Below are 21581 nucleotides of genomic sequence, written 5' to 3'. Positions count from 1 at the left end.
TCTTTTTTTAACTACAGTTATTTTCTTTACAGATTACTCTAAATTTCCTTAATCAGGGTTTGTATGAACACTATATTAGTGTGGAAATAAGTTAAGATATTGGCACACCTAGTGTTGTTTCAACAATAACTTGAGGTAAATAAGGGGGAGGGAAAACACTAATTGTGTTAACAGTGAACACTTACAGCGTTTTTAATCTATGCAAGAGTAAAAAAAAGTGTTTATTGTTAGTGTCTATTTAGCGCGGTCTGAAAAAGTGTTAGTTTTCTCACTATGATAGCTACTTTACCACTTCCAAATGAGCTGTGTGTCAATGCATATTTTAACGTTTCTTAAAATTATAAAAACTTTGACATTTATTACAAAACTGGTATAATAATATTGTTTTTTGGGGGGGGGGGCAGTTAGGAAATGTCTGTTTTAGCCTACTTTCCTCTTGGAGATTCTCCATGTAATGTTTTTTATACTGTACAAAAACCGTACATGCTATTGCACTATACCAACCATACCCTTAAACTTACCCCTCACAGATTTTTTTTTCCTGTGGTAAAACCATGGTTTATATTCGCAAGTCAAAAAAACATGTACACACACACATACACGCGCGCGCGCACACACACACACACACACACACACACAGACAGAGTAAAAGAGACAGAGAGCGAGAGAGAGAAAGAGACCCAGGACGTAGACATTATTTATCCTCAGTGCCATACGGAGTTCTGCGTGCTTAGTCACCACACTCGAGCTAAGAACAAGTTGGTAAGTAGCCTGGACTTACTCCGCTTTCTAATCGACTGGATGTGATCTTACACTAGCCTAAACCAGTTTGAACTTAAACAAACCGAACTGAATGTATCTTTACGAGAGAGATTCGATGAGAGCAAGCGGTCTCAAATGAGTTAACGGAGTTGAGACGAGCTGTCTCCTCAAAGTTATGTTCTTTCTTTCGCTCTTGTTTTTTTTTTTAAACACACTTTTAGCTAATGCAATGCTAACCAGTCCCATTGTACTATTATACAACAGGTTTTTGTTTTAAGATTTATTTCGAGTTGAACATGAGGACACATTTTTTCACCTAAAAGTTTTAACTTGAGCTGAACTACAAAGGGGAAACAGTTTGAACGGTTTGAGTCTTTGATAAATTGTGTTTGATAACTTTTCCACTTGGATGTAAATCATGGCTGTTTCAAAACTGTATGAGATTCCAATTTGGCTTATTGTAATCGGCGTTCATGTGTTCGACCACTTACGCCCAAAAATGATGTCTAGGTAGGTAGTAGCTGACACGCATCCCATGAGTGACTAATGCACTCTAGTGTTTAATAGCTTTTTTCAGTTAAGGTTGTGCTTCTTAATACAAGACCCTTTAAAGTTGCCACGAAACATTTGGATAATTCTTCCCAAATATACACAAAACTGGTTGAAATGAAGATAATAAATAAATAAAGAGTTTACTAGACTAGAGATCGATCAAGGTTTGTATCAAAGTTACGTTTTGCGTTTTTTGCAGTTGTCAAAAACGTGCCATATAGTAGCATCGACTCCCCCAAACATGATTACTGAAGAATGATAATAACAAACACAATGGAACCAGGTAAACCTGTGCAGTCTTACAACTTTCTTGGCAGCTTAATTGCAGGAGTAATTTGTCCTTTGTTTCTGTTTTTCATATAAATTTAGACTAGCACAGCAGTGTAAAACATATTATACTGTACAAAACTGGTAAGCAATGGATCTTTACTGTAAAAATACAGTGATCTAGCATTTTGTTTATTGAATCATATACAGATCGTAAATTATGTATCATCCAATGGGGTCTCATGGAGGCTTCAATCTGATTGGCTTATGCGTGTTATAAGGTGTACAATTATTTTCATGTAAATGCACTAGTAAAGTAGATCCAGCCAGGTCTTGACCGCATTACATGTCTGTGTCACTTCCTCAAATGATTTTAGTTATTTCAGTTAGGTCCTCACAGCAGCAAAATAACCTAAACCCACAACAACACTGACCAAGAAAATACATATAGTAAACAATGGGATAAAAACAACAAATTATATCTTTTTTTTTTTGCCACAAATTTACATTCTATTATGTACGGAAAACACATGGCTATTTCTCCTACTCTCTCCTTTACAAATGCACATACACAGTACGGACACACTTGCATACGCAGAAACACACACGCACACACACACACACACATGTATTGTGAGTGCTATTCAGCCTATTTTATTATTAAAATAGTTTAGCAAAAGCTACATGACATTTCTCAATAGCAAACTAATAATGGTAATGAAGCGGAAATAATCATCGCTCTATAAGCGGAACAGGGCTGCAACATTTGAGTTAATTTTGGAGTGAGAAATTTCAAGGTCCTGGTTGGGGTTTGGTGGAAGAAAAAAAGTAATTTTGTCTGATGTCTGGACACACCTAGTAGTTTAGGTCATGATGATTTGAAGTTAGTTTTTATCATGAAATTGTGTTAAATTGTGTTGAAATTGTGTTAAAAAAAATAAAAATAAAAAAAAAATAAAACTGTTGCAGTGCAAAAGTAATAACTTTTCTTTGGTTGATTTGTCATTTCTTTAATTTCTGAAAGTGAATCCAGCATTTATTTGAGGGATTCAGGATATTTCTACCGAGGTGGGGCCTGAGTTACGTTGCTGTTCAGGGGGCCCAGAAACCATGCTGCATGTACAGGATATGTGGCCATTGCTAAAGTTAGCAGCACAAAATTCTAATCTTTTATTCAAATTCTGAATTAAAAAAAAAAAAAAACACACATGGTTATTAAAGTTTAACCATAGTAAACACAAATTAACCATAATTTTGCTACACTAACCATAGTTTCACCATGGTATTTGTAGTCAAACTGTGACTATACAAATGGTTATCAAAATGCCAAAAAAAAAATGAGTACTACAATTTTTACTATAATAAAACTATGTTTAATTTTTGTAAGGGTGTGGCCTAGAAAGCGAGCAAATCGCACTTCCGTGTAATCATTAAAAAGCTGTCACTCTCATCAGCTCATCACAAACTCACAATTTTGTGTTATAATCAATGAAGCTCTCTATTCTGCACAATGAAACTCTTATTTGCATGATGTCTACTTTTTGTTTTGATGTTTAGAGGTAAGCGAATTCTGCAAGTAGGTATAACTGCAGACTGGAGATCTCCAAAATGGGGCAAGGTCTCTTGCGCAAAGACTTTCACCATTCCCTCTGGTTTCAGCCAGCTGTTATTGACTTACATTTCAAAATAAAGCTTTATGAATTAAAGGTGGTTTCTAGTTGATCTGAAATAAAATATGCTATATGAATAAATATTCTCAATGAAAGCAGAGCCCAAAGCTCGTGGCCAGTGTTGTCCGGATTAGAGTTTTAACCTCTGCTTGTTATAAACGGAAATTACCCATGAGCTCTCCTGCAAGCTGCCCAGCACGGTGCAGGGGAAAGTTGTTTTAAAAAATGGGGGTGTCCCAGACTCAAGATTCATAGGATAGGAAGGGGTAGTGGTGCTGGGTGCAAATAAAAATGTCCCATTGTTTGGTGAGGTCCATTTGGGAGTTACAGAATGGCCCGGCTCAGCAATCTCATGTCGCATAATCTTATTAACTGTTTATCTCCTGAACTGCAACATTCTATATCACGCTATTTAGTGCCAATCCTGCCGTGCAGTCAATTTCACTTGTTAATGTTAGGGTCAGGTGTGGGCTAGGTTTAGGGGTTAGCATTTTTTGTGAAATAGTGTAAATCAACACTGTGATTATTATTTTACAGTAAAACATTAGTGTATAAAAGTATTGCAAGAATGCTTTATCAATTAAAATATACTTTTTGCTGTATACAGTAGGGTAACTTACAGTTCACGGGACAACAGGTTTTCGCAAAAACAGTCACCATTGATTAGCTACTACTAAATATATTGTACAAACGTAATTTTCTGTAAAGTTGCTTTGCAACTAATTGTATTGTGAAAATGTACACATTTTACAGTGTAGCTATTTCTGTTTCTTAAGCTCAGTTTTTTAGAGTTAACACGTATGTTGACTAAGGGAAAAGGAAATGAGAGGCACCGTTGTTTTGCATTATGAAAGGTATTCTGTCAGTCGAGAGGCTGATAAGTGTGCTGTGCTTGGAATAATGGAGTGGGGGATGGTGGGCTTTTTTTTCCTTTTCTTTTTTTGTCCCTTGTTGAGTGAACCACACAACATGCATCTTCACAACCGTGAAGACTGACTTTACCAGGAAATGTGAGGCCTCCTAACCCTTAGTAGTCCACTCCACTCCTCACTTGAATCTCTCTCTGCAGTGTTAACATGGCCTGACTCTTTAACTTGCCTTGAGGAAAACAAGCCTTTCACACCTCTGCAAGTTAAAAAGCTTTGGCTGGTGTTCAAGGCTTCTTAGCACCTCAGCAGTTTTGATTGCTGTTTCTTCATTTTTTTTTTTTCTGGCGTCCATTGGTGTAGGAAATGGAAAAAAATTTAAAAACACTCTTTATGTCTACATGACAATAATTAAATAACAAACAAACCATGGTGGAAAGTTTCCAAATTTTTGCAGAAAATGATACAGTTTGAATTGCAAGCAACTTGTGATGGGATGAAGAAACTTAAAATCCAAGTAAAGGCAATATTAAATGTTCTGAGTTCGTCACACCACAGAAAAATGTATTATTAACCAAACAAAAATCTGTGATCGAAATCTTGAAAAAATTGGCAGTATCTTCTGTTCTCAAATGTTGGGGGCGTGTCCGCTCTTAGCTGTCAAAGATTCCAACTTCAGTGTAAACTGTATAATATTATACTTTTATTGTGATCATTCAAGAATAACTGCGCACACATTTGTTATGAATGCTTGACTGAATACGTCTACTATCCACGTAACATATATTATAGCTGTATATTACTACCACATGTACTGTATGTTACTCTGAAACACTCACATCTGGCAGATAAGAGAATATTTCCTGACTGTAAGATTGAAACAAGTATTTTCTTTATAGCTGTTTTGAAACTAAATGTATTGTGAAAAGCACTATAAAATGGACTTGTTTACAAAAACACACTGTGTAAGTACAGTAAGCACACCTTAGCAGCCAACTCACAATAAAATGTTCCCTTCCTTAACCTGAGGTATTCACAGCCCCGTTAGTCCTGAAAGGTTATGTCATTTATCAACTAATGTTTGCTTGCAGTGTTGTTATCTTCCAAACCCAGTGTGAACCTCAAGTCTCGCACAGAAAGTTTAGACAGAACGTTTGTGAAAAGGGGTCTCTTTTAGTGAGTAAAGGGCACATTTCTATGAGCAATCAAATTGGAATAGTTTGGCAGGCATTGAGGAGCCTCTCAGTTTCAGTAATATGAGAGTCCCAATTGAAGTTGGTAATTAATTCAGATGAATAACTATACAAATAAAATCACACAGAAGGTTTTCATTGTAGTGTTTATATCTGTTCTTTGACCATGCAAAGCCAGATTATGCAGAAGGGTTGACGGTAACTTGGCCAGAGTATCAAAATATTGACATTTGCTCTATTTCGAATCATGAGAATCACTGTTATCTTTAGAAGAACGTCACTATTTGCAGGCTGCCCACGTCCCAGTGCAATTATTACTTTGGTCTAATACATGTAGAGCCACTTGTAGGGAAACTAATAAGTCTTTCTAGTGCATTGCAGCTGTTGTAATTCCTCCTGATTAATTTTCTGAATGGACCGCTTGTTTCCCAGCTTAAGGGAATGAGAACGTTCTGGATTCATTCGCTTACTTTAAGCTCCTTGCGTTCGTTTTGAGCATAGTTCACTTTGAGTAATGAATGGTGGGGGAGACTCGTCTGTACCGTCACTTTGCTGACTAGGAGGGTTTGGCGCGCTGGCCTGAGATGTAATTCTGTTTGGTCTGTAATGAGGCAGATGTCTGCCAGAGAGAGCTGGTTCTTCCGAATCAGCTGAATGTCAGCTGATCCCACATCCCCCACCCCATTACCAGTGTCTCCCTGCTCCACCGGACACAGCGCTCTAAAAGATGAGCGAAGTCTTCCTGTTTAGCATAACATTTGAGCTTGCTCTGCAGTCACTTTGGCTGTGGTTTCTGGTGTAACCTTTTATTCTTTCTTTCAAAGTAAAGTGGCTGTTTCAAGGATGCTTGTTAAGGCTATTTAAGTACCATGGATCAAGTACAGAGCTCTAGACTGGGACTTGTGGGAGTAGTTGCATCTGACAGTCATCAATCTAAAGATGGATTTGCTGCATCTGTGCGATTGGTCCATCACAATCAGCGGCGCTCAATGTATGAAGTCTTTATTGTGGGTTTGGTGGGGAGTACGAGGGAGGTTCAGCCACATTTTTGTATCTTGTCTTGTACTTGTGTTTTTAAAGAATAAGTCAACAGACACACTTTCTTTTTAGGTCAATTAGTCTTGAGTGTCGGTGAGAACAGGACTGTGAAGTAAAACTTAAAGGCATACTCCACCTCAAAATGAAAATGTTATCATTAATCACTTACCCCCATGTCGTTCCAAACCCGTTAAAGGTTTGTTCATCTTCCGAACACAATTTAAGATATTTTTGGATGAAAACTGAAAGGCTTGTGATTGTCCCATAGACTGCAGAGTAAGTTACACTGTCAAAGTCCGGAAAAGTATGAAATACGTCGTCAGAATAGTTCATCTACTATCAGTGGTTCAACTATAACATTATGAATGTGAAATTCTGCGCGGCTGTCTCAGAAGAGCGTACGCTGCCTGCGTTCAGCTCATAGTCTCCAAAATGGCGCTACGGTGGTGTGGAGAGAAACAGAAGAGAGGAATTGTTGAATAAAGTCGTTATTTTTGTTTTCTTGGTATACAAAAAGTATTCTTGATGCTTCATAGTGTTATGGATGAACCACTGATGGTAGATGAACCATTCTGACGACGTCTTTCATACTTTTCTGGACTTTGACAGTGTAACTAACTAACTTGAGGTCTATGGGACAGTAAAAAGCCTCTCGGTTTTCATCCAAAATATCTTAAATTTCATTCTGAAGACGAACAAAGCTTTTACTGGTTTGGAATGACATGAGGGTAAGTGATTAATGACAAAATTTTCATTTTGGGGTGGAGTATCCCTTTTTTATAAGTAAAAGTTCAATGATTCTTTCATTTAGCACTGCCTCAAATAACGAGTTTCTTGGGTTGACTAAAATAGGATGATTCACATAACAAAAGAAATTCTGTCATTTACTCACTCTCAAGTACATCATACCTAAACGACTTAATTTTCTTGTGCATGTGGAGCACAGAAGAAATAAATTGGAGGGGAAAATACTGTACAGTTACTGTTACTTTTACTATTTACTGTTACTGTACTGTGCAGTCCATGCTGTTTGTTATGAGAAATGTGGACTGTAGTTTTTATTGCTTCATATGAGGAAGTGACTTTAAGTTATTCACTGAAGTCTAGGTAAATTCAAGTAACAAAATATGATGTACGAGTGCATTATTTAGACCAGTTTTGACAGTTGTGGATCATGAAATCATGATAAAGTCTTTCTAAATGTTGATGTTCTTCTGTATTTTCCAGGAATAAGGAGCTTTGGCAGCAGTGGGTGCTGCTTTAATATAAATGCAGTTGTACAGACGGGAAGTGGAGCTCCATCGCCTCTGACTCATTTCCTTCACTGTATTGAAAACTGAGAAACAGCATGTTTGTGTCTTTTTAGCGTGTGCCACTGTAAAAGCCTTGTACTTTGGCTCATGCAAAATCATGAAGAAATGGACAGCTAGAACAAAGCCATGATGGACAATCCTGGATTGAAAATCCTGTCATTTTCCACCTCCGATGCCATTTTGTTTTGTAAAGCAACTTATAATAGACCATAAAACCCACAATCCATTTGGCAGGAACAAGCCAAGCCAGAAGTGAATTCCTGTTACTGCGGTGGTTCCTTTAAATCTTTCCTCTGGAAAATCCACCCCGAGGTTTAGCCTGCCTTAACCATGATGTTGAGAAGAAAACTGTACTTAGGTGCTCTGATAGGTGCTATTCTGTTTTTATTGATAGCTGCGCACACCATTCAGAAGGCCAGTGTTGTGCCCATCACAGCTTTACCCACAGCTTTACCCAGGGATGTCAGGATACCAATGGAGAACAAGACACCATTACAAACAGTTATCACAGATTCAAGACGAGTCGTTCCAGGTCATTCCTGTAACTGTTCTCACAACTGTATAGCAGACAAAGGTGTGTCGGAGTGGTTTGACCAACGCTATGATCATAAACAGCAACCTTACCTCACCGGCAGGAATGATGACATAGATCCACTTTCTCTGAAGTGGTGGCTGGTAAGTGGCAGATTGTTGCATTTAGTTAGTCTAAGGCTGTCACATTTGAATTAAATTATTTGCATGATAAATTGAGTAATTCATCAAAGATTTCACAATTCATCACATATCTTAATGTTTGCTAATATATGGAGTATCGTTGGCTACTGCATTGTTGCTCACTGTTTCTTAATGTGTCCTTTTAAAACAGAAGTAATGGCATCATTTATTCCATACGGTGATTTACATTCCATTGTAATGTGTGGATGAATAATTCACAATTAGAGCAATAAGTTACATTTAGAAAATTGATTGTCTGCATTTTGAATAACATGCTAGAAGTCTTAACCCCTGCTCCAGGGGACCCATGGTCTTGCAGAGTTTGGCTCCAAAAATGAATCAAACACACCTGAAGCACCTAATCAGGTTCTTCAGGACTGCTTGAAAAAACACCAGCAGGTTGGAGATAAACTTTGCAGGGCAGTGAGTCCTCAGGAGCAGGGTTGAAGACCTCTGCTCTAACCCATAATGAAGAAATTGCAGTGCTGTGGCCAGCTACTATTAGACCACATCCTGATTTCTGATGTGGCAACTGACCTATGTCTCGACTGACTTTGGAGTTGAGCAGTGATAGATCTGACTATAATACTGCATAACCCCTCATGAAAAATGATGCTCTTTGTTACTGAGCATTGAGAATTGTGCGTTTTTCCTTACCACTATTTTTTTGAATAGTTGTTTAATTTTTTTTAATGGAACCGGAACCGTTAGTTAGAACCAGAACCGGAAGATTTCAAACGATTCCCAACCCTATTAATCGCTTTAAATTTAAATTTATTTAAAAAAATATTTATTTATAAATAATTGAAATGTATATAAATGTAAATATAAAAGTATTTAATTAATTGAAATTTATATATTTAAAATGTATTAATGCAGTGTATTTGACATTGTAGTGTCATTTACTGTATATACATATTGGACAAGTTTTTGACCTCCTTTTGACCAGTGAATATATAAAATATAATATGACAGACACTGAACTAAATGAATTTAAAAAATACGTATTTTTGTTATTAATCATGTAAATAATATTTATATTTATACAAAAAATATATAATAATATATCAGCTGATGATTAGATTAAAAAAAAAAAACTATTCCAGTTTCTGTAATGAGTGGGACAGTTAATGTTGAATTTGTTTCTAGATTCATTTTCCAGTCTATAGACAGCCATTCGCCTCTCTAAGAGACAGAATAGCTCTTGGGAGTCTAAGGCATGCCTCTAAAGTAGTATCACCATCATAGCTGTAGATATCATTTCCCTTTCTGGCACATGGACACATGAGGGAAAGACAACAGCTGGTGTATTCATTCCAGACCGTCTCAAGTACACTTACTACCATCATGTCTGTTTGCCAAACATCATTAATGCAATGGTGGAGGATCCCCAGAGCTGCAGTCATTATCTGGTTTCCTTAAACAAAAAAAGTAATTCTCCCAGGGGAACGAGGGCAGAAATAGGACTTTCGGCCCAGCCATGTGTTTCAGTAAGGTTTAATTTAGCCTAATTAAAGGCTTTCAGGCTTTTGCAGGCTATGAGAGCACACTCGGATAAGCCTGACATTGCTGTTCCTCAAGCTCCTTGAGTTTTCACATGGCACAGAAACATTGGGCAGTATTTTCTGGTAATCTCTAGGCGCCTCTCGATTTGATTCGATTTAGATTCAGAGGGCTGCGATGCGATGATAAAATGATTATCTACATATCTTGATGCATGTTTTTTTTTATACAGGATTTTTTTCTTACTTTGTGACTACTGGGTACTTTCAAAGCAAAATATTTGAAAAGATATCATGAATTTACTTAATAAAACAAATGGAAGAGATGTGATAAGTCAGCTGGAAGGTTGCATTTTAGGAGTGGGAATCTTTAGGCACCTCACATCTTTTTTTATTATTAATTAGTTTACCAACCCAGAATATCACATTTATATGTGCATTTTTATTCAATTAAATTATTAATTTACTTCTATAAGTAGGCTACTTTTGTCAAGCAAATTGCATGTTTCTCTTGCTTCAACCATGGAACTTTATGTACGGTTTTTTTATACTTGTTTGATATTTTGTGTATGTTCATGTTATTGGCAGCAAACCTTATACAAATGCCATAATGCATATGTGGAAAAAATGAGCTCAGAATCAGTTTAAAAAAATGTTGAAGATTCAGGATTGTTGAAGAGAGAATGGCGATGCATTGCAGAATCATAATTTTTCCTCCCACCCCTACCATTTTCTGCATGTACAATAAAATTGTAATAGTTGGGATAGCCAGAATATCTTCCCTTTTAATAGTTAAGGTGTAAAAATTATTATATTGAAAACTGGAGGTTAGCTTTGTGCGTTTTATTTACAATATTGTTTTTAGTCTTTGCAGTCATCTGATGGAATGATCAAGGACGTCACCCAGAAGATGTTTAAGATAATTCCCCCTCCACCTGAGGACAAAATGCCATGGCAGAGACCGTGCCGGACGTGTGCAGTTGTTGGAAACTCAGGAAATCTGCTGAGGTCCAAATACGGAGCCTTGATAGATTCCCACTCATTTGTTATTAGGTGTGTTTCATTCTCTTTGTATGTCTGGTCTAAACTTCTAATAAGACAATTCCCCTCAAAATTAAAATTCAGCAATTACATCGCACAAAATAAATAAATCTATGCATAGATAGATAGATAAATGATATATTTTGATACATTTTTTAAATAGATTTTTTTTTCATACAAAATAAGTGTAAGTCAAATTGACTTTCACTATATGGCCAAAACAACACTGAATTTTTTTATGTTTGTTTAAAAAACTTCTGTTTCACAAAGACACAAACAGAAAGTAATTAAAATGTTAATGCTGATTCATGTTGACTTTAAAAGTATCCGAGAGTGAAACACGAACAAATTCATGAAAATGAATCAGCTTTTTTTTTTGGAGAAACATAGCAGAAAAGTTTTAGTTTTTTTACTAATGCATTTCGACTGAAACGTGCCACAGAATGAATAAGGCCGTGACTGTGGGTTTTGAAGAGGATGTTGGTAACCGAACCACCCACCACTTCATGTACCCAGAGAGTGCGATTGATCTGAGACCTGATGTCCATCTCGTCCTTCTTCCCTTCAAACTGAAAGACATGCAGTGGTTATCCAGCGCTCTTTCCACCGGAGAGATCAAAATGTATGTCAAATCTCTCTGAAAATTGTACAGCATAGATCTGAAGCAAAATCACTCTAAAATAGTTTCTCTTCACTCTTTGCTAAAACGGTTTATATATCTCAAACAGGACGTACATGAGAGTGAAAAATCGTGTGGAAGCTGACAAAGACAAGGTCAGTGTAAATCATACTAAAGCTTGAAAATTCACAAATGCATTATCTGTTAAGCCTAACTCATCCCTTCCATGTGTGCCGTCCAGGTGATAGTTGTAAATCCAGCCTTCTTTAAGTACACACATGATAAATGGACAGAGCGTCATGGAAGGTACCCATCCACCGGGATAGTAGCCATTATGTTTGCTCTACATCTCTGTGATGAGGTTTGTACTCTATTTACAGCCAAGATAATAATTTCTGCATCACCAGACTCATTTTCGGTTATGATGTTCAATCTTATCAGGTGTCAGTGTTTGGATATGGGGCAGACAAGCAAGGAAATTGGCACCACTATTGGGAGTACAACAGATATGCTGGTGCCTTTCGAAAGACGGGCGTCCATAACGCAGACTTCGAGACTGAGATCATTCAGAGGCTCAACAAAGAGGGCAAAATCAAACTGCACAGATGAGCCTGGCCTTTATTAATTGTGGCCTTTATTGACTTGGGTACAGCTCAAATCCATGCAGATGCAGGGCCAGGATGCACAGCAGCTGTATAGAAGCCAAAGAGACGCAGATCTGTGATTCGCCGTACCATTAATTGACCACTGTGAGCTGCACTGAACCAAACCCATAGACATCAAGCTGTAGTCTTAAGACCAAATGAACTCTTCCTGTTCTCTCACAGCATTTAACTTGCTACGTGCCTGAAGAAAAAGACGGATGTTGCCCCCCCCCCAACTTTGAAGAAGATGAACAGTAAGAAAAACAGCATGATCTGAGCCTCCTTGTGTACTTCCTTTTTATTGTAACTGTTCTGTCTATCCTCTCACAGTGTCTACACTGCAGGTTTGCAACATGACAAAACTAGTTTCATGCAAAATCAAAAAAGCTGTTTACACTGCAAGAAAGATGTTGATCCGCAGCGGGTACTCGCTTGCAGACAGTTTTCACTGTGTTAAAGCCTTAAAGTCAACACCAAGCTGTTCTTTTTTTAGTTCAAAATAATTTTATGAGAAAAGGGGTGGGGCTTGAATTTATCATTGGTAGTTCATCGGATCATGAAAAGTTGGTGTTAAAAACCAGATGAGATCATGTGGTACTTGGTTGGAGACCAAGACTTTTTATTTTTAAATATATTTTTAAAGTCATACAGTTTTGGAACGGAATGAGGGTGAGAAATGGACGACAGTAATTTATTTTTGGGTGAACTAAAGTACCCATGGTCCGTTTAAATTTCATGTTTACTTCAACCTGCAGTGCATTAAATCTTTTTAGATGAGAAGCTTGAAAATAGCAAATAACAATAAACATGTTTTTAAAAGTCATAAATTAAGTTGAATAGTATTAAGACATTCACAAATGTTGTTTTAGATTTCACCTCGGACAATTATGGAGATGCTCTGACATTGTTCAAGTCACCACACATTTTGTGTGTTTATTTTGAAATGACTTTTCTCACCTCAAAGTTCTGTCCTAATTTAACCAAAACACTTGCTGGAAGATATATTTGTCACATAGAGTTGAGAAATCACATTGTAGATTTCAGAGAGTGTGTTGTTTGCTATGGTGAGCGTTGTTAATATCATTATATACCTTTAGACCAAAGCCGTCCTTATAGTGTTCTCAGTGGTCTTAAAATGACTCTGTGAACTCGTTAAACAGCCTGTCTTGTGATTAACAGTTCTGGATAATGAACATGCTGTATTTCATATCATACATCTTTGGTCCATTATCATTCTTTTCCTGAATTACAATCGATCTCTGTTTTGTTTTTATATAGTTGAAAATACTAGTGGTAGATGATATGTCCCAAACCCCCCCCCCCCCCCATCGGTTCTAGTTTGCATTATTGTGAACTGAATTAAGGTCTGTGAGCAGACTGAAACATGAGTTATAATTTCAATTTTTGTTGCCAGCTGTTATCAAGCTGCCATTTGTTCTGTGACTTTGTTTTCAAATTTATTTTGGATTTGCATTCTTTGCTTCATGTCAATCAGTGGCTTTCACAGTTTACAGAGTTTGTATGAAGAGGAGATAATATGAACACTCAAATCAAGATATCATTATGGAAGAATTATAGTTTGGACAACATTTGGAAAGAAACAGATATTGAAGTGTGTTTTAAAAATCTATTCAGAAACAGAACCAAAGCATAAACAATACAAAAATGTATTAAATTCAAAAGTCACAGGACCGTATAAAAAAAATGGTATTGCCGCATAAATTAAAAATACAGAAAAACATACAAGCCTATTTTTGAATCAGTTACACAATACATAAATATCTCACAATGCCCTACTATTTCATTCAGGTTCTGTCAAAAAACACAATTTAAACTTGTAATACATGACGGTTTATATTTATGGTCCTCTAATGCAAAAAGAGATCCAGCTCACCAGTTAAAATGGAGTATTTATTCCATCTCCCCGCTGGAAAGATGATTTCAGAGGAGTCCAAGATGTTGAGCGGTGATGTCAAGAAAAACTGTGGCCAAATGACTTTTTATGGTTTTGTTTACAAGTCATATTTAACATGTTTCCACACATTTAATATTCCCTGGGTGTGACATGATTTAAAAAAAATGTCTTCTGCCACAAGTAGTTCTCACTCGAAGCACTTTAAGAGGTTAGCTCATATTCAAAGCCCATCTAGCTGAATGTGATGGCTTGATCTCATTGTACTGGCCAAATTGTGTGGCGCGTGCACATCTTTGTAAGCTTCTAAGTTCATGATGTTTTGTGTGAACCTGTGATTAATCTGTGGTCTGTTTTCAATTAAACCACTTAACCATTTATTCAGTGATCATTTCGTCTAAATCCCCTTTTCTCAAACATGTCCATGTCTTTTGTTTGTTTATCATAAAGAAACGAAATGTTTCAGGACCATTACAGTTTTATTACAACAAATTCCTTGCATTAAAAAAAAAACAGCTGTTTACAGTATTTAATACAGTACTGGGAATAAGATTTCAAACTTAGAATATAATTATTTATTTATTTTTAAATGAGATTTTGGAGGGAAATGTGCTTAAATGTTGAAACAAATAGTCATAAAACTAATTCTTGGTAGAAAAAATACTTTCTTTTTAAAAAGTAGTTGAAATATGACCTGGATATTCGTAATTCGCTTTCTGAATTCATTATGTTTTAACACAGTTACCCTGTTGCAAAGGATTGTACTTTTAAGCTGTTTTCCATTTTTTGAGTAGCAGCACAATCTCAGCATTATACTGATCCGGCATATATGATTCCTCAGATTTGAGTTCAGTTCAACATGACATGCAGTTTTGGAGCATCGGTCTGTGGATGGATCGGAGGAGGGTATGATTCTCATATCTGAGGGGCCTGTACAACCACAAACTATGAGAAGTTTTGTGCACAGCACAACGTGTTCCACATATCCCATCTCTCTTGGCACTGCAGACGGTCCTGTGAAGTGCTGCTTTGTTATGCTGATTCTTCATTACCGATGGTTCTGTGGGTAGACTTCAAGCCCCTCATTTCCCAGGGTGCTTTGGCAGTAGAGTAGACCGTGCTATGATTTCAGCTCCGTTGGCCAGCTTCATTCAGCAACCACAGAGACAAACGATGCTGGAAATAAGCCCATCCTGTCTGGATGTCCCTCGATGTAGCCTTGCTGAAAGGGAGACATAACTGGCTCTGGTTAAAGTCATCAGAAGGAAGGATGTTAAATTCAATTTAATGAAGGGGTGGAAATTATAAAGGAAGTATTGTTATGAACAAGGGCTGTGAGTCCTTAATGAAAAGAGAATGAGGCGAACACAAAAGATGTGAAGCGTGTGAGGAAGTTTAAAATAAGATGTAAAACAGGATCCATTTGATTTTAAAAGCTCTTTTCTGCATGCCAAGTGTCACTCTATGAATCTACATGAAATATATTCTTTTGATGGACCATCCAGAGGCTATTTTTCTGTAGAAGAATCTGCAGGATATTAAGCAAGCCCGCTGGAGACGTATTGAGACTCTCTGACTCAGATATGGAAGCAGAGCAGAATAAAACATGGACCTTGAGAGCTTTGCTCTGATCAGATCCATCTGCTCCCATGGGATCATAGGATTCGTCTGCGCACACAGCAGGAGTCTGTCAAAGCTTACGAGAACCCTGCAGCTTCCTCATCCAAACCATCTTTAAGCGCCACAAGGAATTTGAGTCATTTATGCCAACAATACTTCAAGAGCCGAAGACAACTGAAAATATAGTGTGAAATAAAAGATGTACTATATTTACTGGCATGTAAAACAAGAAAGCACAATAGAGCTGTTCAGTTTGTAGTCCTCAAACCCAGATGAGAATAAGCAGTTGTATGACATGAATTCCTCAGGATTTTCCAGTTTTCTTTTTTTTATTATTGATTTGGTTTTATGTGTAATTAAAATAGTAAAAAATGTGGTTAGATGGAGAGATGTATATGTGCTACAACATAAATTACAATCACTCAGAAGTGATATTTAAAACTCTTTTTAATCTTTTTTTTTGATTTATTGGTATAAAACATAAAAAAATCTAAATATTAAATAAAAACTAAGAATTAAAATAACTGAATAAATTGTAAAGTTAAAGTACAAAAAAAATAATCAATGCATTTAATGAATAAATTAAAGACTAAATCTAATAAAAATGACAAAATTGCTAACATTTAGCTCAAATTTAAATTAAAATGTAAAAATTAAAATATTAATAAAAACTATAATAGTATGTAATACTAAAATACTTTGCAATACTACATAGTATTTAGTTATGTAATACTAAAATAATAATACTTAGGTAGGATTTTTTTTAGAGACTTACATTTAAATAGCACACAATGGATTTAAAATGGTTTCTAATGCTTATTTTTCTTCATAGATTCAATACTAAAAACATTCCAAGACATTCCAAAGGGGACCCATTGCAAATAAGCGGTCCACATCGGCCTCAAAACTGACGTCATGACTTTATAATTCTACTTTTACATTCCTCTCTGGAACGTTTTTGTCTAATCATATATCTCATCATTCTGATTTTTTATTTTTTTTGTATAATGGCTACTAAGCAGTATAATTGACCTTATGTCCCAGGAGATGAATTTCCTACATAGATGTGCCAGTTTAATGCATCTCTCTTTGAATCTGATCTCAAATGAACATTCTTATACTCACCCACCAATCAGCATCCTCCTCTCCGAGGACCACCAGAACCTCACCCTCATTGAAGGTGAGCTCATCGTGATGATCCGCCACACAGTCATACATGGCTTTAACACGCTTCAGCTTCGACTTCGTCTGAACACAAAAACAAAAACAAGAAGCTGCAAAAACTATCATGTGAAATCAATATTGAATTTCTTTTAAAATACTTTTTTTGATGAGCAATCACACGTATGAAGAACATGTCAAGGAATGTCTGCATCACTCTTTGTCTTTCCAAAAGCCAAAGCCAAATACAATAAAATAACCTTCCTCCAGACCCTAAAAAAAAAAAATCCCAGCTCAGACCAGCACAAATTCCCTTTGGATTCAGGCTGGTTTAAGCCAGTTTGGTGCCGGATGATTGATTGATGCAAAACATCTGGTGAAGGTGAAGTAAGAAGCAAAACACAATGATTTCTAAAGGATCATGTGACACTAAAAACTGGGTACTAAAATGTTAGCTGAGAAAACAATCATATTTAACAATGTTACTGTTTTTACTGCATTTTTGATCAAATAAATGCACCCTTGGGGAGCATGACAAAAACAATAAAAAAATCTGATTTATATAAATGAAATGATATTGTTTTCTTAAAGTGAAGTAGATATATTTTTGTTTCTTCTTTAGGAACACATATGGGATAAAAAGAAAGACTAATGAAACTGAACACATTAAAACTCCTTAGCTATGAAAGACCAACGTGTTAGCAATAAGATATTCATCCCTTAAGTTCATGCATTGCTCATGATTTCTGTCCTCACCAGAGTTTTTCTGGGCAGTGGGTGAGGAGCAGTGTGGCCGGAGGAAGAGGAGCTGCCGTTAGCCTCCAGGGAGGTGGGGGACAGGGCCGAGGTGATGGGCTGTGGGGTTTGGTACAGAAAGTGAGACGAGCTGCTCTCCCCATCTGCTCGAAATCCTGCTGAGAGAGATTACAGCCACAAAACCACGAGACGTGATAAGAAAAACAACTTAACTGAAAACAATATAGTGGGAAGATAACTGGACAGCTGTAGCTGTATACCTCGTTCTGGTAGCTCAGATAAGGAGTTGAGAGGGGACATGGTGTATTTGGGAGACCCTGGGCTGAAACAGAAAGTCTTACAATCAGTATGTGTTACTAAAAACACAATATTTTGAATTGCATTATACTATATTGTATATAAACAATGTAGTTTACTGTAAAAGTGTAATTATGACAGTAGAGCACAGTAGGTTCTTGAGTAGATAATAAGAAAAGTTTCTTAATCACCAAATTAGCATATTAGAATGATTTCTGAAAGATCATGAAAATGTATTAAATTAAAAAAAAGTTTTTTTTTTAAGTTGTAATAATAATTCACAAAAGTTTTACTTTATTGGTATTGGTAGTTTTACTTTAATACCACTGGTATTTGTAAAATTAATTGCAGCCAGCATAAGAGACTTATATATATTAAAATGACCCAATCTTTTGAATGGTAGTGTATATATTTCAAGTTTAATAATGATATTATAGTTTTCAATAAAACTTACTTAAGTAATTCTGTTAAGTAATTTTACTTGACCCTTTACTTGACAAAGCCCATTTTTACTCACACATGGCATTTTCTTAATTACTTTTAATCTGCTAAATGATTATTTGTCTGATTTATTGTAAAACATACTGTTGTCTTTATGAGTGTGTGTGTGTGGGGGGGGGGGGGGGTGTCCAGCAGTGTATAGCCAAGAGAGGTCAGCATATGTGACTCCAAAGAGCACTTACACACACTTCTGGAAAGGGGAGTCTGGACCACCGAAGCTCCTCGCACCTGAAGGTACTGCATAATCTGTACACAAGAAAGAAAATATTTATATAACTTGCAAACATGACAAGAAATGATGTATGCCGGGATCTCACAACTATTGACCTATTGATCTCACAACATGTCTTTTCAGTCATTTGTGATGAGTTGATGAAGATGACTTTTTTTTTCTAACAAAAATTAATATTATAGTGATTTCAAAGAGCCAATTCATTCATTTAAAAATATCATAAACATGTTTGAGCTTAATATGAGCTTAATATTAGTAGAAAATACCGTACATTCACTTTCTTATAGTAAAAACTATATTCACTGCAAAAATGACCATGATTACCTTTTCGATTATTGTGAGGAATTCTAGGCCTTTTGTAGGATGTTTAAATCCCCGGATATTTCCACGTATTTCCAGATATGGAGACCATCTAACATGCATCATTCCAGGATTGTCACGTACCTGTTGGTCCCTGCCGTGTCGAGTGGGGGCTGGGGGGCACCTGAGGGGTGGGCTCAGAGTAGGTGCGCTTGTGTCGGATGATAAGAGGGGGAGGAGGGGTTCGTTTCTTACTGCTGCTCACTTCATGGGACGTCCAGCCATCAAGTGAGCTCATAGGAGGGGGAGGAGGGGGGATGTTTGGAGCTGGAAAGCACATGAGGAGAGTAAACAAGACTGGAGAAGAGAAGAGAAGAGAAGAGAAGAGAAGAGAAGAGAAGAGAAGAGAAGAGAAGAGAAGAGAAGAGAAGAGAAGAGAAGAGAAGAGAAGAGAAGAGAAGTTTCCCACCTCTGACTCGAGGTGGCAGTGGCGGTGCGGGCGATGAAGGGGGTGGTGGAGGGGGACTGTCGACGCTGCGTGTCTGAGAGTTGGGACTGGCGTACACATCCTTCCGGTTTTCTCCCCGGGCCATGGCCAGCCTCCGACCCATGTTGAGCAACCCCCCTCCGCTACTTCCTCCTCCACCGTGAGAGCCGGAGCTACTGTGATACAAGCTGAACGGCCGTCCGAAGCGCTCCTTCTTCACTGGGCCCATCTACAAATATGATACACAAATATAATGTCTTTTGTATTATGCTTTATTAGCACTACATACTGTCCATGTGTCTGTTTTATTAAGTTATGGGAGGTGTAGTCTTCTCATGTTGTTACCTTGTCATCTAAGTCGTCATCACTCTCGTAAAGGTCATCTTGCCGGAGTCTCCACTCATACTCCACGTGCATGTGCATGTTGAACTGGTTGTTCTGTGACTGCTGGATCTGAACACGACAAATCATTACGCTGACATGTGGATTACTTTCCATGACTTGTGTAGGTGTTTGTAAATATATTTGTAAAGATCAGTTTGTAGAGATTGCTGGGGTATTTTTCATTTCCATGTCAATTAACGTTCCTTGGAATGTTTAAACAATTACCAATTATCTATATAATTATCTATCTATCTAGAATTTTTGTTTTTTTTGTTTTGTGGTTTTGTTTTCTAAAGAAATAGATTCTTTATACAGCAAGCATACATTAAATAAAAAGTGACAGTAAGGACATACAAAAGGATTTCTATATTAAATAAATTCTGTTTTTTTTTTAAACTTTCTATTCATCAAAGAATCTTGAAAATGACAAGAACATCTGTTTTCAGCACTGATAAAAATAAGAAATGTTCTAATCCTTAAGCATATCATATCAGATTGATTTCTGAGGAATCATGTCACACTAAAAATTACATTTTCAAATATAATAGAAATAGAAATAGAAAGCTGTTTTTTTATGTGTAATAATATTTTACAATATTACTGTTTTACTGTAATAAATGCAGCCTTGATGAGCATAAGAAACTTAAAAAAAACGTTTAAAAAATGATATAGTATGGTTTAAAAATACATTTTCTAGCTGTACTAGCTTTGTCATTATATTGTTATATTTAACATATATTACTTTCCATTATGATTTCCAGGCATGGAAATGTCATGAAAAATATTTCAGTCATGCTATCACTTGTGAATGATCTTAAAAGAAATATTTTTCCATTATTTACAAGCGTCTGAAAAGCTACTGAAATACATTGGCCAAAAGGTGTGGGAACCCAGGTTATAGAAAAGACCGTAACCATGATAATGGATAATGGTTAAACACTTTTGAACATTTGATTCAATAAAAGTGAAATATACAGGTTAAACCCACATGGATATCCTATTAATAAAGGCTTGCTTTAACAAGTTCCTGCTGAAAAGCTCTTTGACTCACCAGCTCCTCACACAGTGTGTGCTTCAGTCTGCGAGCCATGTCCAGCCCCATCTCTCCATTAGCATTCTCTATCACAGAACATTATCATCAGCACAGTGATCATCCTGCTCTGTAAGCCAACAGCATCATTCCTTTAACAACGACTGATATGATACTGACAGAACCCTGTATATCAGCAATGAATATTAAACTGAAGTGTGTAATATTTCTGATGTTCAAAACCTTCTCCTATTACAACAGAGACAACTTAAAATAAAGAACTGTATTCATAAATAAACACATTATCGAGCATGAAACAGCTCAATGCAAAAATGTGTGTGGTTTTAGGGTTTGAGGGTCCCGCTCACTGATATGTGTGTTGGCCTTGGCTCTGAGCAGAAGTTTAAGGCACTCGGTTTTGTTGTGCTGACAGCAGTAATGCAAAGCAGTGTTCCCCTTCACAGTCTGAGCATCCAGGTTATTACTGAAATGGAAGACGAGAAGGAAATGCAGTTATGATAAAAAAAATAATCCATATTTGAATCTGTTCAAGGCCACTTCCAGAATAACAATGCTATTATTTCTAACTGACCAGTTGTGGAACAGGAAGTCAGCCACATGAAGTGATGTCCTGTCAGACAACAGGACGGCTAGGTGTAGTGCAGTTTCCCCCTTTTCCTATCAAAACAAAATATAAGTTCATAGAAAGAGAAGACCTGA

The 21581-nt window shown here is 36.7% G+C and overlaps 2 protein-coding genes across 3 annotated transcripts in view; one reads left to right on the top strand and one right to left on the bottom strand.

Annotated features, from left to right (window-relative positions):
• The first annotated feature begins 618 nt into the window (after positions 1 to 618).
• Positions 619 to 13458, top strand: LOC113095908 (CMP-N-acetylneuraminate-beta-galactosamide-alpha-2,3-sialyltransferase 2-like). The gene is made up of 7 exons (XM_026261235.1): positions 619 to 762; positions 7576 to 8336; positions 10743 to 10930; positions 11361 to 11540; positions 11647 to 11692; positions 11779 to 11898; positions 11979 to 13458. The coding sequence occupies exons 2-7, from the start codon at positions 7992 to 7994 to the stop codon at positions 12144 to 12146; spliced, it is 1047 nt and encodes a 348-aa protein (XP_026117020.1). The 5' UTR covers positions 619 to 762; positions 7576 to 7991; the 3' UTR covers positions 12147 to 13458.
• A 463-nt stretch (positions 13459 to 13921) lies between these two features.
• Positions 13922 to 21581, bottom strand: part of LOC113095906 (arf-GAP with SH3 domain, ANK repeat and PH domain-containing protein 2-like) — a 29538-nt gene continuing 21878 nt past the window's right edge. Inside the window, exons 18-28 of one of the 2 annotated variants that reach the window (XM_026261233.1) lie at positions 21454 to 21539; positions 21230 to 21345; positions 20883 to 20950; positions 19793 to 19900; positions 19430 to 19676; positions 19105 to 19287; positions 18611 to 18674; positions 17891 to 17952; positions 17631 to 17788; positions 16839 to 16961; positions 13922 to 15315 (exon numbers count right to left, since the gene is read on the bottom strand). In XM_026261233.1, coding sequence (XP_026117018.1) covers positions 15241 to 15315; positions 16839 to 16961; positions 17631 to 17788; positions 17891 to 17952; positions 18611 to 18674; positions 19105 to 19287; positions 19430 to 19676; positions 19793 to 19900; positions 20883 to 20950; positions 21230 to 21345; positions 21454 to 21539 — 1290 coding nt within the window. In that variant the 3' untranslated portion in view covers positions 13922 to 15240. The remainder of the gene's footprint in view (positions 15316 to 16838; positions 16962 to 17630; positions 17789 to 17890; positions 17953 to 18610; positions 18675 to 19104; positions 19288 to 19429; positions 19677 to 19792; positions 19901 to 20882; positions 20951 to 21229; positions 21346 to 21453; positions 21540 to 21581) is intronic. The other variant, XM_026261234.1, reaches the window with a different exon arrangement.

Source organism: Carassius auratus, unplaced genomic scaffold, assembly GCF_003368295.1.
Source record: "Carassius auratus strain Wakin unplaced genomic scaffold, ASM336829v1 scaf_tig00215808, whole genome shotgun sequence".
In the NCBI taxonomy this organism is placed as follows: Eukaryota; Metazoa; Chordata; class Actinopteri; order Cypriniformes; family Cyprinidae; genus Carassius; species Carassius auratus.
The sequence above is the reverse complement of the archived record's forward strand: the minus strand, read 5'-3'. Positions and strand labels throughout refer to the sequence as shown.

Coding starts and splice junctions, on each gene's coding strand:
- LOC113095908 (XM_026261235.1), top strand. CDS start 7,992: ATGATGTTGAGAAGAAAACTGTACTTAGGTGCTCTGATAGGTGCTATT. Junction 8,337..10,742: donor TTTCTCTGAAGTGGTGGCTG/GTAAGTGGCAGA, acceptor TATTGTTTTTAG/TCTTTGCAGTCATCTGATGG. Junction 11,541..11,646: donor TCCACCGGAGAGATCAAAAT/GTATGTCAAATC, acceptor TATCTCAAACAG/GACGTACATGAGAGTGAAAA.